This window comes from Lycorma delicatula, chromosome 3 (assembly GCF_047948215.1).
Source record: "Lycorma delicatula isolate Av1 chromosome 3, ASM4794821v1, whole genome shotgun sequence".
In the NCBI taxonomy this organism is placed as follows: Eukaryota; Metazoa; Arthropoda; class Insecta; order Hemiptera; family Fulgoridae; genus Lycorma; species Lycorma delicatula.
In genome coordinates, this window is record NC_134457.1 from 71,648,633 (window position 1) to 71,661,130 (window position 12,498).

The 12,498-nt window shown below is 31.5% G+C and overlaps 1 protein-coding gene across 1 annotated transcript in view; it reads right to left on the bottom strand.

Annotated features, from left to right (window-relative positions):
* LOC142321676 (palmitoyltransferase ZDHHC6) overlaps positions 1-12,498 on the bottom strand; it is a 70,169-nt gene that overhangs the window by 24,619 nt on the left and 33,052 nt on the right. Inside the window, exon 5 of the mRNA XM_075359959.1 lies at positions 10,091-10,219. Within this exon, the coding sequence (XP_075216074.1) occupies positions 10,091-10,219 (129 nt within the window). The remainder of the gene's footprint in view (positions 1-10,090; positions 10,220-12,498) is intronic.

The window sequence follows — 12,498 nt, forward strand, 5'->3', positions numbered from 1 at the left end:
GGAAAAAGTAATGATATTAATGTACTACTTTTCATGAACATGTTACAAAAGGAAAAATTCAAATGAAAAGTTGAATGTTTAAATGTTTATGCTTTATGTTTAAAGTTATGTTTAAATGGTTAAATGTTTAGATATCATTATGTATCTCTACATATACCGTATATATGTAAATAATAATTTCACATTGGGTGTGTAAAATTACCTATATATCATATTCAGTATCATCACATCTGATTTAAAACTAAAAGAAATAGATTTAAGAAAAAAATGGTATTTAGTTTATTGAACAAACGTAAATAAAAAAGAAACGTTGTAGTTAAGTTTCGATGGTATTTTAACATTCATTTATATATCGTATATTATTTATTTATATATGTATGAACCCTCGACACATTTAATAAATTAAAACAAAATGTGGACATATAAAATGTTATTAGAGTACAGATACAAAAAGAACCTGATTTAATCACATCTCTTTCAATAAAGTCTAAATATATTTTACACTTTATTTTTTAATTATAGCCTGAAAAAATAAAAATATTGTAAAACAAAAATATTAAAATTTGACTTGAAATTATACTTAATGAATCCAATATAAACATGTAAAAAAAAATAATTACCGTATTACAATATAATATCGTTTATTTTTTTATGAAATATCAAAACTTTGATATCAAGTTTTGAGTATTCAAATGCTAAACAATTGTTATATGTAAATTAGTATTTTGCTGTAATATTTCCCCTTTTACAACTTTTATAAATATATCTATATTCATATTTATATTAACATAGATGTAATATATCTACATTAACTTTAATATATATTAGCGAGTTTCGGTGGGAAGAGGAAACCACTTATGGTCAGGTTATTTTAGAATAATTAACTCAGCATCGAATAAAGGGCAGGAAGAAATAGGTTTTGTAATGAACAGGAAGATAGGGAAGAGAGCAGAGTATTTCAAAAAGCTTAGCAATCGAATCATTCTAATCAGGATAAAATCAAAACCTAAGCCGACAACAATTATTAATATCTACATGCCTACAAGTGCCCATAATGATGAGTAGTGTGTATACGAAGAAATTGACAAGGCAATTAAACACATAGAAGGAAATGAAATCAGTAATAGTTGGAGATTTGAATGCAATCATTGGAAAAGGCAAGGAATGAAAATATTGTGGGTGAATACAGGATGGGCAAAAGAAATAAAGTAGGGGACCGACTGATTTAGTTTTGCACGAAGTATAATTTACTAATTGCCAACACCCAGTTTAAAAAACATAATAGAAGAATAACCACTCTTGGAAAAAGCCGGGCAATACGAAAAGGTATCGATAGATTATATTATATTATATTATATTATGATATTATTATATCATTACCATGATAGATTATATCATGGTTAAGCAAGATCTTAGAAAAAACTCGTTGACTGCAAAACATATCCAGGATCAGACATTGATAGCAACCATAATTTAGTGATAATGAAATGTAGATTGAGATTTAAAATCCTAAAGAAAATGTGTTGGATGAATCGATGAAAGTTAGAGAAGATTGAGGAAGAGGAGGTAAAGAAGATTTTTGAGGACATCGCTAGAGGTATAAGTAAAAAAGAGGTAGGTAGGTCTAAGTAAAAAATGAAGTAGAAAATATAGAAGAATGGGAGAATGTTAAAAAGAAAATTCTTAAATCAACAAAATCGAACCTAGGCGGAACAAAGAGAACTGGTAGAAAACCTTGGATATCAGAGGATATATTGCAGCTGATGGATGAACGTAGAAAGTATAAGAATGCTAGTGATGATGGAAGGGACTATCGACAGTTATGAAATATTATAAACAGGAAGTGAAAATTAGCGAAAGAAAAGTGAAATGAAGTAAAGAAGTATAAAGAAGTAAATGAAGTAAAGTAATGAAGTAAAGTAAAGTGTTCAGATGTGGAAAGAGAAATTATCATGGGTAAATTAATAGTAAAAGGAAGATTAAAGAAAAACAAACCGACATATATGGCATGTATAGACTTAGAAAAGGCATTTGATAATGTAGACTGGAATACTGGAATAAAATGTTAGCATTTTAAAACGTTTAGGGTTGAAGTATAGGAATAGAACAAATGCTAACATTTACAGGAACCAAAATGCACAGTAATAATCGAAGAGCATAAGAAAGAAGCAATAATATAAAAGGGAGTCTGACAAAGATGTTCCCTATCCACGCTATTTTTTAATTTTTACATAAAACTAGCTGTTAATGATGTTAAGAACAATTTAGATCCAGAGTAACAGTGCAAGTTGAAAAGATAAAAATAATATTTGCTGATGATATAGTAACAATTTTTTGTTAATATATTAATGGCATGGATAAAGTCTTTCGCAAGAACTACCTCATGAAAAAAAACAAGAACAAAATAAAAGTAATGAAATACAGTAGAAATAAATAGATGGATCACTGAATATAAAAATAAGAAGAGAAAAGACTATGGAGGTAGAATTTTGTTATTTGGGAAGTAGAATTACTAAAGATAGACGAAGCAGGAGAGATATAAAATAACGAATAGCACAGGCGAAATGAGCATTCAGTCAGAAACAGTTAAATGAGCTTTCAGTGAGAAATATAGTTTGCTTTCATCAAAAGTTAATTTAAACGTCAGGAAAGCATTTTTGTGAAACTTGGACGATCAGAGTACCTGAGAAGAAAAGATTAGAAGCTTTTGAAATGAGGTGCTTTAGGAGAATGTTAAAACTCAGGTGGGTGGATAAAGTGACAAAGGATCGTACGGGTAGAAATGTATTTTATCGGTTCATAGCGTAACCCGAAAAACACCAGCAGAAGGTTTCTCATTTGTTTGTTTGTTTCTCATTTAAAAAGATTTTTTTATTTTGTATTTTTTAGTCAAATAACCGGAGGCAATTGCAAATTTATTTTTATCTTTCTTCACCAATCTGAAGGTCGAATTTCTAAAAATCTAAATTGATTATTAACTATTCACGTTAAGATTACGTATAATAAAAATCCAGTCGATTTAACTACTATTGAAAGAAGAATTTAAAAATTATAAATGCGAACCCTATCAATTATTACAAAAAAATTTACACACATAAAATACATTTTTTTAAGAATAATGTATTTTTCTATTCACTTTATTAGTCACATTTTTCAACATTTTGTAAAAGTTTATAAATTGAAAATAAATTTTAATTTTTAGATGATTTTCAATATTATCTACAACTGAAAAATGCACCTAAAAACGCTAAAGGAACTTTCTGTTAAAAATTTAAGAATATTAACGCGACTGATAAAAAACGAAGAAAATGGCGAAAGCGAAGAAGAGTCGATTCGACCTAAATTCACAGACCATTCTTATTTTCGCTTATCGCTAGCACGTGCAACTCCCTCGCCGAAGGGATTGAGGGATTGCACTGCATCCTCCAATAACTAGGATCCCATTAAGCGCATACTAATAATATTAGTCGCATACTAGGTGCATATTGTGCACTCGTATTAACTCAATGAAATATATAACACATTTTTGAATATATCCAAGTACCTCATTAATTCAACTTTTAAGAATTTCTAGTACGCTCGTTGCTCTTTATAAAAAAAATATATATATATATATATATTCCTTCGGTACTTTTGTAATCTGATTTATTTTTCAGTCCTTAATTACAAAAATTGAAACACTAGAGTTTTATGTGTGCCGATGTGTAAATGTAAGAATACATTTGATAAACTTTTGTTTAAATATGAACAAAAAATAAAACAAATTTTGGAATTTTTATATGGATTTTCACTGAAACTCCTAGGTTATCGTAATGCATACACGAACACACACTACAGATCAAAATGGACTATCCAGCCTTTAGACAGGGCGAATCGTCGTGTAAAGTTATCATTGTTATTTTTTATCATTGCAATTTTGTCTTCGTATTTGAATTTTTTGCACTATATTTTATAGTTTGGTAACCTAATACGATTTATCGTAATAAGGAAATTTTGTTCACTTTCATCGAAACATGTTCTGTACGCTGTACAATCAGAGGATGTTGGCTTGGAATAAAAACGAATACGTAAGTAGAGAAACAGACTGTTTGATTCAAAAACTGGCTACGTGAATACTGATAAAGCTATGAGTATTAATAAAATTTTATGAGATTGTCAAATCCGTGACTAATCTAGTAAGAAGGTCCACTATCTGCTGGTCAACGGGAAGCTACGTGGCTACAAGAAACTGTTGTGAGTAATCGACATCATCGACAAAAATCACGTCACCAAAAGTACAATAAACCACTGGTGATCACTGACCGGTTGAAATTTCTCGATGGCCCATTTGGGGAATCAGACGCGCTGTGCCAGCTGCTCGATGGAGACATCTGATATTTGCGGACAAAAGATTGTACGTACGGAGGTTTTTCGAAGAACGTGTGTTCCCACTTTAACATCGCTCAACCCTTTAAGATCAACGGGTCGTGACCACGTACATCGGGAAGACTATCCCATCCGAAACAAGGACTACGAATCTGAAAACGAATGCATCTTCGCGACGGCCAGGATGGACCTCACGTCCAACCTGTTTTTCGGAATATGAGCAGACATGAAGGAAGCTATGGGATGTTAAATCAACAATGAGATGTTCTATTTTTTCAAGAATGAAAACTGCTACGACGGTGCCAAGGCTCGGCAGGAAAACCACGTTCACTTCCGGTTGCGGTGGTACAAAGTGATACAACAACGTCTTCTTGAGACATTTTGTTTCCAAGTACCGGAAACAAATACTTTACCTTCAGTATTCGATGTGTAATCGATGAATACATCAAACCTTTAATTAATTGTTTCAACTCGATCGTCGACTCATCGCTAGACAAAGCTTCGTTCAGACTCCTACTGAGAAAATATTTTGTTGTATATACCTTGCACTACAGACCGTTCGATGTTCCCGATAGTTTACTCCTCGAAATGAAATGCACTTGGCGATATGATACGCGATATAATTTCATGAATGAGAAAATTATTAAAGATCGAAGGTTTATACTAAAATATGGTGTTAAAATGTAATTGATGGTGGTGTTCTTGGCGGTGCCTTATTCACTATAAACCACGGAGATTTGGAGCTCTTCCTGCACGGGAAGTACCGATGCATAAATTGATCTAATACTGTATGAAATATTATTTGTTGAATGTGACTAATATTCTGTTTTGTTGTTTATTATAGAGAATATTAGAAAATAAGAGATTATTAGCTGTAATTTTATAAATGTATTAACTGTCAATAAATGTATTTCTGTTAATACTGCGCATTTGTGTTTATTACCCCTTCTCCGCACCTACAGAAAGCGAATAGGTGGGTTAAAATTTACAATTAATATTTTAAGGTACGATTTGTTGTATCAAATCAAGTAGTTATATATAACGAATCAAGATATGTGCAACTAGCTGTACTAAAATAAAATAATGCAGTCTCATTCTATAAGCGACCTAGTATCACAAATATCCATTCCGAGATATAAGGTGCTGCCTATTCCATGTAAGTCTTTACAAATAAGACAAACATTCACTTAATACATCAGGGCATCGTTAATCCGATTACTATGGATTTTAAACAACGTTAACGTATGATTAAATGCTACAGATTATTATCTGCAGCATATCTGTCAAATTTTGATTAGGAGGATGACATAATGCGATTAATTAACCAGCTTCCCCACACATACTACTAATGGATGGCTTTAATGCACACAACCTTATTTGGGAGTATTGGGTTCCTTTTAAAATTTGACTTTGTTGTATTAAATAATGGCTTTGAACTTATTTAAATGCCAGATACGGATTGATGTCCTGTTAAATTTAACATTTATAACTGCATCAGTGGCACCAAAATATACTTTAAAGGTTTTAGAAATTTCCACCGAAGTAACCACTTTCCGGTGAAAATTTAAACAGTTTCAATGAAAGTGTATTCCATCTCCAAAGGCAACTGTTGGATAATGCAGATTAGATGAGCTTCACGCCTGAAACAATTGAAGTTGTTGATAATGATGTCGATGCTTTAACCAATTTAACTCTCAGATTTATAAGACTTAAAAAACGACCCTGACATCAATAGTTGTTGTACCCTAATACAGAGTGATCTGGAAATCCCTAATGACATTAAACTAGTGGATGAAGAATTTGTCAAATCAAGAGGTATTGATGCCCTTTTAGGAGCTAATGCATTTTTCGAGATACTTCAAGATGGACGTGCTAAACTAGGGAACAATCTGCCTATTCTGCAAAATACAGTTTTTGGTTGGGTAGTTGGAGGTAAAATTTAATCTCAGAAACCTATGAATAGAACTTATTCTTTCCTTACAGTTGTAGATGCCAATACACGCAGCCAAGCACAGATCAACTTATTTTTTCTTCATTTTCTGACCAATGTTAAACGACAAGCTGACGGTAAATTTATTGTCAAACTACCCTTCTCTTCTGAGCCTGAGAAAGCTCTAGGCACTTCAATGGATCATTCAATCGTTTCTATCATTAGAACGCAGACGTTTAAACGATCCTAAACTTAAAGAAGATTACATAAGTTTTTTAAACGAATATCTTGAAAACGATGAATTAGAACCCATTCTTAATAATAAAGAACATGGGTATTATCTGCCACATCATCCTGTTCTGAAGGAATCAAACTCCTTCACTCGCGTTCGCGTAGTGTTTGACACATCTACTAAATCAACTTCCGGCAAGTCCTGATGATCGGACTGACCATACAGCATGATCTGGTTTCTATCTTTTTATCATTTTGCCTGCACATATGCGTAGTTACATCCGATATTAGACAAATGTATCGAAAGATAATGATCGATGAAGAACAACGCGATTATCAAAAAATTCTTTGGCGTAATGATACATCTGAACCCATTCAACAATATCGTCTAAAAACCGTTACATATGGAACAGCATCTGCACCTTTCTTGGCTATCCGAACATTATTTTATTTAGCAGAAGTTGAAAAGAAAAGTTTTCCATTCGCCACTGAAGTCTTGAAAAGGGATTTTTACGTCGACTGTTTAACCGGTTGTGACTCATTACAACCGGTTAATTACAACCTTAATACTTTAAAAAATGAATTGATAAAACTTTTACAAACTGCAGGATTTGAATTGCAAAAATGGTGTGCTAATCACCCACAGTTCTTAGAAAATATACCAGCTGAACATAAAGAAGCAAATTTCGTAGTCGAATCCGACAACACTGTTAAAACCTTAGGCATTTTTTGACACTTTTCATTTTCAAGTCAAATTGCCTGAACCACCAAACATAATTACGAAACGAATAATACTGTCTGATATTTCCCGTATATTTGACCCAATTGGTCTTGTATCACCTATTGTAATAGTAGCAAAATTATTAATGCAAGAAATTTGGATGAACAAAGAACTCTGTTGGGATGAATCAGTTCCTGATAATATTAAACAGAAAGTGCATACAGACAAGCGGTTATCTCAATAAATCAGTTAACAGTTGATAGAAGAGTCCTCAGTGGAAACAAGGGTCAACGATTTGAAATACATGGGTTTTCCGACACATCAAAGAAGGCTTTTGGTGCTAGTATATATATTCGTACGATTGAAAGTGACGATTCAATTTCAGTTAAATTACTCTGTTCCAAATCACGAGTAGCTCCGATAAAATCAGTCTCATTACCACAGCTAGAACTTTGCGGAGCGCTACTGGTTGCAGAACTGCTCCATAAAATTCATGACTCCATTAAATTGAACATACATTCGATCACTCTTTGGACAGATTCAACAATAATATTACGTTGGCTAAATTCACCAGCAAATACATGTCAAGCATTTGTCAGCAACAGGGTGGCTCAGATACAAGAATTAACTGGTGACTGTATTTGGAAACGTGACCGCTCACAGCCTAACCCTGCAGACTTAATATCAAGATTGACTACACCAAGTATACTTATCTCTTCATCTCTTTGGTGGCATGGACCACATTGGCTATCTGAAGCTGAAGATGAATGGCCTGAAGCTCTTCAAACAATTACTATCAATCCAGAATTAGAAGAGCGTAAAAAGACAATAGTTGTAGCAATATCTGTACCTAGCTGTGACTTAATGAACAAGTTTCTTCTTGGTCTAAGCTGTTACGAGTCACTGCTTTGTGTCAACGGTTTATACATAACTGCAGAAACTCTAAAACTAGAAAAACTGGTCATACTGATGCTAACAACCTACAAAATGCAGAAATCCTTTGGATTAAACAAGTACAACAAACATTTGATGAAGACAAAAAAAATTAAGATTGGAAAGATCGTGAGTAACAAAATTAAATCGTTAAATCCATTCATTGATGAAACAATATTCTTCGAGTAGTAGGAAGATTAAAAAACTCTCTAATCGACTCTACAAAAATCAAATTCTCCTTCCATATGATCATACTATTACTAAACTAATATTTAATGAAACGCACACTAACACACTACACAGGCATTATTTGGCATTTTATTCCTCCTAAATCACCTCATTTTGGAGGTATTTGGGAAGTGGGAGTTAAAACTGTAAAAGATCACCTTAAGCAAGTGCTAGGAAACCATATCTTAATGTATGATGAACTAGGGGCGGCATGTTGGAGTAGTAGGAGTGTGATGGGGACTAAGGGTGAGGGAGCAGTCGCGGACTGGCTGTCGTGGACTGCAAACGTATATTAATCTTAAACAGATGTGTGTAAACGTAGTATTAAAACTTATACTTATGTAATACTTTATGTTAAACCTTTATACTGTATATTTTATACTTACTGTCATCTCAAGCCTAAATAAACTGTGGAACTTAAACGAGTGAATCTTATTTCACCTGCATTTTTAAACTATAAACATTACAGTTACACTAAAGTGTAACTTAAACCAGACAAGGTTTAATTTTTATTTTAGTTTATATATTAATAATTTAATAAAATCCTGATGAAGCGGATTTAAAGACTGACACCCTAGTTTTTTTATTGTTCAGTGCTATGCATAGTTAAGAAGAATTTTCTAAAGTTCTGTTATTAAAACAGAAGTTTTGATGTTAAAAAAAATTTAAAACACAATAACAAAATAGAGAAAGAATTACACTACAAAATAAAGCACATCTTAATTAACATAGAGTTCACTAACCTATAATAAAAACAATTCATGTAAGTAAAATCATCAAAAAAATATTGTGAGTATATTTAAAAGAAACTAAAGGGAAACAGAAAGATTACTTTAATATTAAAAAAAATAAGAATAGAACAAAATAATTTTAATTGTCCTACTGATCTCTTTCAATGAATTTAACATCTCTTTCAATGAATTTAACAAGAAAAAATAGGTACTTTTTATATAAAATCAACATTTACATTTAAAACACAAATCACACTAAAAATAATTATTATACCAAATAAAACTACAACAATGTATATTAACATACATCAATTAAGAAATACTTATAAAAAAAGTCCAAGATTTATAACAGGCAGCACACTTGATCGGATTTTGAATCGCTCATTGCAGTCTGAGTTACCAGGAGCATTATGACGCCATTTTGCTCCCCAGACAATGCCATTTCAATACAGAGCAGTGGTCAGAATTTCACACTGTATTTGCAGTAAAGTACTTAATAAAAATGATTATTATAAAGTGATGAATAAGAAGCATCCAGATTCAATAAAAATTATCAAAATACCTGAAAGCATCAAAGCCCCATCCTGCATAGTCCACAGTAACATACTGCAAACATATTTTGATAAAGATGATTTATATAATAAACAGAATGGTCTATGAAACAAATCACATTTCTTTCATATCCCTCCAAACTAGAATGAATACAACCAATAGATATCAGTAATAATTCTAATTATGAATACACAAAAAATTATTTAAAAATCCGATCTAATGCAAAAATAAAAAACCTTCAACTAATCTAAAATCAGATAAAACAGTGATTACATGTAATCTCCTTTCCCACATAGCTGTAACTTGTATGTAAGAATAACAATAAATAAATTATATTTTGTTAAATTACAAGAAAGAAGAGATGTTTTCAGCACTACATATTTTGAGTCAAAGACTTACCTGAAAATATAACAGCATTCCTACAGCAAGTGTAACACCAATTGAGAGTCCAAGAGCAAAGACACACATGACAAGCATAAATAATGTCAGATGAACCACTGGTTCTATTCCATGATATATATACCAACCCTGAACACAAAAATAAATAAATAGTAATAACAAAATAAACTCCAAAATTTATTTAAACCAATCATAAAAATATCACTGAATATCAAATACACTTCATTACAACTTTATCTGTAAATGTTTTTGTATTCAAATGTGAAAATAGTAATAAAAATTTAATACACAAGATGCTTATTACATATGCAAATTTGATACGTGCAATTTTGTTTAAGAGTAGTTTACTACAGCCCAAAAATATAATACAGAAAATTCTAGGAATATAAAATTTCTTAAATTTTCAACTTGATAAGTTTCAATCTACAATCAATTATCAATAACCTGAAAGTGCACACACTTTTCAGTTAATTATTTTTATTTTACTTTCCCATCTAGTGCTATAGCGGAGCTATGGCTCTAGATGTTGGCCTCGGAACTACTTGACCAATTTTGACTAATCTTGGTCTACATTAATTCTATATATGGGGCGTTAATGCGATTAAATTTTTAACTTAAAAGGTCAAAGGAGTGAGGCTGTAGAATAAGACCACTTGGTCTGTCCGGTTGACTGGTACCTGGTATATTAATCCTCACAGCTACACCAGTCTGCCAACCGTACAACCAAAATTAGTTCTATGTAAGTTGGGAAATACATTAGTTTAGTTAGTTAGTGCCGACTGTTGCCAGTAGTACCGCCACACCTGTGCAAATTAAATACATATGCGTGTGCAATTTAGTTAGAATCATTGAATTAAACAAAAAATATTATATTTAAATAAAATAATAAATATTTTAAATTAAGTTGTGAGTGTATGGGTGCGTAAGCCATGCATCAGAAACAACCCAGAGTTGTAGGTTTTTCCTGGAATGCGGTTTTAGCCACGTGATGAGAAAGTCATACAACTGTGTTGTCAGTTATTTTTTTCATTTAGTGTGGGGAAAATAGTTTAAAATTAAAACACAAAATTATAGGTTACATAAAATTTTTCAAACATTTTCAATGTCTTCATGGCCCTCTTGAAAACATTTGAACCATTTGTAAACGCTTATTTTATTTATAGAAGAATCGCTAGAAGCAAAATTTAACATTTCCAGTGCAGTGATGCACTTTATTTCATTCTTAAAGTAAAATTTACTGAAAATTCTTTGTTTTTCATTCTAAATGTCTTCATTTTCTAATTATAAACAATGAAATTTGCAAAAGCATTAAAATCTGCAGTAATAAAACAAGGTAAATGCCCCAAAGCAACTTTTTTATTTTGTATTATCTTCAGAATTACATCCAATAACAAACTTTAAACAGTTAAAGAAAAGGTGAATTTTTTACAATTAAATTACAAAACAATCTATACTTTACATAGGTTAATCGATTCATTTTTAAAATAAAAAAAGTTTTTCATGCATCATACAATGGTAAAGAAAATGAGTTACAAGGAATCATGATATTTTGTATTCTTTTCAATTGGATACTTCGCCATTTTCTTGATTTAATTACCAACCTCTGTGGCAGATTGGTACCACTTCGGCCTTTCATCCGGGGGTCCCAGGTTCAAATTCCATCAGGCCGCCTAGCATTACCATATCCTACAAAATTCCACTTCCATAATCCACATATAAGCTTCTGTGGTGAATTAGTTCATAAGCAAAAAAAATTCCCACTATAAAATTTATTTTTATGTATCAAATTCTTAAGAATGAAAACAAATTAAAAAAATAAAACATATAAGAAATTATAATAGATATCATCCAAAATAGAAATGATGAACAAATAAAGGACACGGAAAGAAGAATCCCCATTAAAAGTATTACAACTATCACTCAGAAGAGAAGTTTTTTATTACCAAACTATAGATTCAAGAATTAAAAATATTTTTTTAAACACTTTATTTAACTGCGACAACTGATTGAAGCTAAATAAAAAGAACAATCTATTTGTTTTTATCAATTACTGTAAAATTTTTCTTCCATACATTAATCAATCAAAGGTACAAAGATACAACATAGCAAAAAAAATCATAATAAAGCAAAAACACATGCAAAATCCAGCCACAAAATTAGAACCAGGTTTAACTATTGGTTTTATTTTGAGTGTCCTTATAATCATTACAAAGTATAATTACAGGAGTTTTTTTTTTATGAGCTATCAACACAAACTACCACCGACAAAATATTCAAATGCTGGATGATTTCTTTGCAGAAAATGGACTGGACTGGAAGAAATGTACTGGGATTCTATTCTGATTGTGCTCAAGCTATGACAGGAAAATATGGAGATGTTGTCACAAAAGCTCCCCTCTCTAAGTGTA